The sequence below is a fragment of the Danio rerio genome, chromosome 11, assembly GCF_049306965.1.
Source record: "Danio rerio strain Tuebingen ecotype United States chromosome 11, GRCz12tu, whole genome shotgun sequence".
Taxonomy (NCBI): Eukaryota; Metazoa; Chordata; class Actinopteri; order Cypriniformes; family Danionidae; genus Danio; species Danio rerio.
The window spans coordinates 430,001-436,200 of record NC_133186.1 but is presented as its reverse complement, the minus strand read 5'-3'; the positions used below and the strand labels follow the sequence as shown (position 1 = coordinate 436,200).

General features: G+C 34.9%; 1 protein-coding gene across 1 annotated transcript in view; it reads left to right on the top strand.

Moving 5' to 3' along the window:
* The first annotated feature begins 1,052 nt into the window (after positions 1 to 1,052).
* The window catches only part of LOC101884385 (endothelin-1), a 12,949-nt gene continuing 7,801 nt past the window's right edge, over positions 1,053 to 6,200 (top strand). Inside the window, exons 1-2 of the mRNA XM_005155680.4 lie at positions 1,053 to 1,291; positions 2,993 to 3,227. Of these exons, the coding sequence (XP_005155737.1) occupies positions 1,222 to 1,291; positions 2,993 to 3,227 (305 nt within the window). The 5' untranslated portion in view covers positions 1,053 to 1,221. The remainder of the gene's footprint in view (positions 1,292 to 2,992; positions 3,228 to 6,200) is intronic.

The window sequence follows — 6,200 nt, the reverse complement described above, 5'->3', positions numbered from 1 at the left end:
CAGAGATGGGTTGTGGCTGGAAGGGCATCTGCTGTGTAAAAACTTGCTGAATAAGTTGGCGGTTCATTCTGCTGTGGCGACCCCGGATTAATAAATGGACTAAGCCGACAAATAAATGAAGGATCAATGTATGAATATATATTTATACAAACTATTAGCAACATGAACTGTATCTATATCACATCTATAGCTCTATCAGGTTTAGACGTCAGCTTTACTTATCTTCTGCGACATGATCTAACGCCCAAATATTGAGATGTGTTTTTACTGGCAACCCAGTGCAGGAGTCGGTCATTTTATGGTCAATTATGGATGTAATGCAAGTTAAATTCAGCCGGAATGTAAATAAATGAATCTGTGTCGGCCACACAAGCAGCCATTGATTAAACCCTGTCAGTAAGATTCCCAGTACTGAATCACAACCTGACACGACTTGATCTCTTTATTTATTCTTAGCGCTCACGTTTGACTGTATCACTAGCCCAGGCCGTTCTTCAGGATTGTCTTTCTGTTTTCAGGATTAATTTCCCTGTGCGATCCGCAGCAAACAGGGATGTAATGTTCTACTTTGTGACTTCTGTGACCACTTTAATCTGACTTCACTTCTGTATTATAGTTATTCACATGCTAGCAAACATGAAAATTCACATTACAGATAATAAACAGAGTAAGCAGAATATGTGTGCTACTTGTGGGGCAGTAGTGGGCGGGGCTTTCCCCCTCTGATGACACGTTGAAAGGGAGATTGTCAATCAAAGTGTGTCTGCAGACTGCTGTTAGCAAGTCTGATTAGAACTAATACAATTCATTCATCTTACAGGCTGGATATATTCAGCCGCTCTGCTGTGTTTAAACCACTTCTAAAAGTGATTTTTGTGTAATAGGTCCTCTTTTAAAGTGCTTCTGCCTGCGCGCGTGCCGGTGTGTGATTTAATGGCATGCATATGTCAGCTGATGGAGCTGTATAGTCATTCTGCAGAGCTCCAGCGGGAGGTGTGTGTGATGCTGTAGGTGCTCACTATAAAACCCGCAGAGAAAACCGAGGGAAAGCCACTGATATATCAGATATATCTGCAGCAGTCCAACAACACAGAGGTGCGTCCACAGGGGAAGGAGAAAACAAGCAGCAGAATGTTACCTTTGACTGAAGCTGGATCTCTCTGCACAGCCTGGATTTTACACTGACCGTCTGTTTCTCTGAGATTATCTGGAATAACTGTGATGGCCAGGGTGTCATTCATACATCTGGGAGTTTTGCTTTTTATTGGACTAACAGTCGCGATGGCCAACGGTGGGTTCAGATTGCATTGCATTTTAGAAAAATGTGGACTAATATTACTTTTAATAACACACTTTTAAAGACATATTAAACAATTCCGAAACAGGCCTTGTCATATAGAGTATGCTTTAAAATGATTGAGGTGTTAGACTGTGATGCTTTATTTGGTAACACTTTACAATAAGGTTGTTTTAGTTAATGCATTTATTAAAATGAACAAACAATGAACAGCACATTTACTACAGTGTGCTTGTTAATGTTAGCTCAGTGCATTAACTCATGTGAACAAGCATGGATTTGCATCTTAATAAAGCATTAGTAAATGTTGAACTATGATGAATAAAAGCTCTGCAAGTATTGTTCATTATTAGTTCATGTTAGTAAACACATCCACTACTAAAACCTTATTGTAAAGCATGACCCAATACTCCTTTAATTGTAGGGGATATCAGAGATGCCGATTCCCGATATTGACAAACATACTATAGTAATCATCGTGTTTCTGAACCTATTATAAAAGCTTGACTTCATGTGTTGTAATTCTGCTGTTGCTACACAACAAATACAGTAATATACACAAATAAACCAATACTGCTCTTTTTTACTGTTCAACTATAATTATACAATAAACCACAATTTAATGCAGTAACATCTAAAGTATACTACAGTATTTATCAGATCACCAGTTAGCACTACAGTATGCTGGAGCATTCATTTAAAGAGTTATGAACACTACAGTATATGCAGTAAAATAAGCTTTACAATGATTCAAAAACACTTGTATTTACTCTGTAAACCACTTTAAAAAATACTATATATTTTACTATAAACTACTGTAGTATTTTATTCAGGTTGACGTGTTACTGTGCTCTGATTTAGTCATTTTTTGTAGGCTGTATTAACAGCATTAATCATCTTTTTAAGTGTTTTACTTATAGGATATGTCAAGTTCAGGCCAAAATCTAAAGCATTAACTAGTGGTAGAAGACAAAGAAATATTAATAGGCTAATTACAATAATAATAATAATAATAATAATAATAATAATAATAATAATAATAATAAACGTGAATAATCTTGCAAGTGATGAAAAAATGTCAGCCTCTTTGATAATATTGCAATGTTATGTACAGCAGCCTATATGACACTATTATTACCATACTTATGCATACTATATATATGTATACATATATATATATATGTATACATATATATATATATATATATATATATATATATATATATATATATATATATATATATTTTATTATATATATATATATATATATATATATATATATATATATATATATATATATATATATATATATATATATATATATATATATATATATAACCCAAAGTGTAATAACCCAAAGCTGGTTCAATTGGATTAATTTATATTAAATAATTATATTAAATAATATTTTATTTATATTACGTGTTTTACCACAACATGCTCTCTTATGAAACACATTTTTTTCATTAAAAATATCCAATGTTGACCCCAAAGATGAACTATTAAAAGCCCAAATTTTTGTCAGATTTTCTGACTATCTGGCGTATCATTTGTCAGTAAACAGATATAGTGACATCCACAATTAATGATAGAAATGTGTCGCATTTATCATGACATTGTTGTGCTTCTGCTTTAGTGCTAGGCTAAATGATATCTGAAAATCCATTGTTCTAATCAAAGCATTGTTATATTCAGGATTTTCCTCGTTTCGTCCTGAAGCGCTCGTGAAAAGCAGCAGTAAGGATTTCCCCGGAGCCCCAAGCACAAGCGCAGCCCCTCCACATCAGTTTGAGGGTAAAAGCGGAGCCTGTTTGCTCTGCCAGCTCCTGAAACCCCACAGGAGAGACAAGAGATGCACGTGTTACTCCTATAAAGACAAGGAGTGCGTTTACTACTGTCACCTGGACATCATCTGGGTCAACACACCTGAGTAAGTTCATGAGCTGCACAGCAGATAATGACCAACATGTGCTGGAACCTGACACGGGCTTTACTGACTGAGAGGAGCTCTAGACAAGGCAGGGTTACTTCTGTTTTATACAGTGCTCAGCAGAAATACAGTTGAAGTGGATTATTCGCCCTCCAGTGATTTTTTTCTTCTTTAAATATTTCCCAGATGATGTTAAACAGATTGAGGAATTGTTCACAGTGTTTCCTCTAAATATTTGTTCTTCTGGAGAAAGTCTTATTTGTTTTGTTTCAGCTAGAATAAAAGCAGTTTTTAATAGTTTTAAAGCCATGTTAAGGGCAATATTATTAGCTCCTTCAGCAATATTAGATTTGGATTGTCTTTAGAACAAACCACTGTTATACAATGACTTGCCTAATGCCTCGGTCACACTAGAGTTTGAGCTGGTGTAATTCTGTCAAACGGCGCAGTGAAGAGGGGTCGGGTTAAACAAGATGGTTATACATTTTTTAAAAAAAGCAAGCGATTGGTCCACATTTTTGAATTTCTGTTCAGAGAGGTCATGTTTTAATCTCCGATTGGTTTCACAGAGTTGCATGAGCACGTGTTTCCAGATTGTCACATTCACATGCATATGAATGGAAGTCTATGGGGTGAAAAGTGCAGTGTGACCTGGGGTGAATTACCTTAACCTGCCTAATTACCCTAACCTGCCTAGTTGCCCTAATTACCCTAGTGAAGCCTTTAAATGTCACTTTAAGCTGTATAGAAGTGTCTTGAAGAATATCTAGTCTAATGTTATGTGCTGTCATCATGGTGAAAAGAAATCAGTTATCACAAATGAGTTATGAAAACTATTATGATTAGAATTGTGTCTGAAAAAAAAATCTTCTTTTCATTAGACAGACATTATGAAAAATATACAGAGGGGCTAATAATTCAGGAGGGCTAATAACACTTCAACTGTAGGCACACCCCATTTTGAAAATTAATATTTTTGTCTTTTTATTTTTTTATAAATATAGACAACATATTTTGGTGCATTTGTTTTTAAACACACATATTTATTAAGATAATATTTTAGTTATCTTTAGAAATAGAAAGACAATACATTTAAATTAAAACATTTTACAATTAAATAAAAAATAATAATAGATTTGTGTGTACTAATTTTTGGCCTGTTATTAAAAGTTATTTTGTTAAATAAGCTCTAGATTTGGCTTCAGTATTGACTAAACTAATGTGTATGCACAAATAATTTTGTAAAGCATCCTATAGAAAATACTGATTTAAAAGAGAGGTTTTGTGAGGGGTGCACTCGTATATGCTCAGCACTGTGTGTTTTTCTACAATAATGCCTCATGTGGAATCATGGCACTCTTTAAGGGAAGCCTGGGTCATGTCCGGTAAAAAACATTTGCTGGTTGAATAAAAGTAACTTCATGTCGTAATTGGCCAGGGGTATCAACAATTTTGGTTTGACTGTATTCTTTTTTATTTTAGTTTGAATGAACATAGAAGGGAACACATAATATACACAATAATGAACACACAAGGGCAAGAACAGAAAAGCAGTGCATACAATAATTAAATGAAAGACACAGTGAGGAGCAGTAAAGAGGAAATAAGGCATGACAAGGCTATCATATTCAGCTGTGAATAATAACAAATTATTTAAAAAAAATAAAAGCTTTAAAATATTGCATTTTTCCCACATTTTTACAATCAAATATCACATCCCTAAATCTAGTGCCTTATTTCTAACTTAAAATGAGTAAAACTGGGTTTTGTGCTGCCCATTTACTCAAATAATGAGTTGATTCACAATAAATAAAATAAAATATCATTATCTTTTCAGTTCAGTCCTTAAATTTAGTTAGAAATAATACTTTGTTAATTTCTTCCTCCCTACTAGGAGTTACTGTTTATTAAGTGACATTTTTAAGTGACATTCGGTGGTAAATAACAGCAGAATAATAGTGAATAAATGCAATAAATCTAATCAAATTAAATTGATTGTTCACCCAACTGACAAGTGTGCTAGAAATATGGCCAGTCTAAAACTAGTAATTCATAAACTCATAAATAAACAGTGCTTGAAATAATTTTCTCCACTTCAGCAATTATTATTTAATTCAGTGCATTACTTGATGTTTCTTTATATTTATTTGTGCAACTTTTTTAACAGTTTCTATAGAAACATGAATCTAAACTAGATTTAGTGCACGATGAAATGCCTATCATTGCCATATTATGCCTTTTGAGCTAGTTTCGGCTAATTTAATGATGACAGCAGCATTTGGTTTTCAGCTTAAAGGTACAGTTCACCCAATTCTGTCATCATTTACTCATCCTTCTCTCATCACAAACCTGTTTGAGTGTCTTTCTTCTGTTGAACATGAAGACAGATATACTGAAGGATGTCTAAAACACCTCAGTAGTATTTTTGTTCCTGATTTCGATGGCCGTGTTTTCCAACATTCTTCAGAATATCTTCTTTTGTGTTCAACCGAAGAAAAATAATCTCCACCATCCAATCCCGCGAACATCAGGAAACCATAACATTTGTGTGCAAATAAATCTAAATATTCATTCATTCATTTTCTTGTCGGCTTAGTCCCTTTATTAATCCATGGTCGCCACAGGGGAATGAACCGCCAACTTATCCAGCAAGTTTTTACGCAGCGGGTGCCCTTCCAGCCGCAACCCATCTCTGGGAAACAGCCACACTCACATACACACTCATACACTACGGACAATTTAGCCTACCCAATTCACCTGTACCGCATGTGTTTGGACTGTGGGGGAAACCGGAGCACCTGGAGGAAACCCACGTGAACGCAGAAAGAACATGCAAACTCCACACAGAAACACCAACTGAGCCAAGGTTCAAACCAGCGGCCCAGCGACCTTCTTGCTGTGAGGCGACAGCACTACCTACTACACCACTGTGTTGCCCTAAATCTAAATATGTGTCAATGAGATCAACATCTA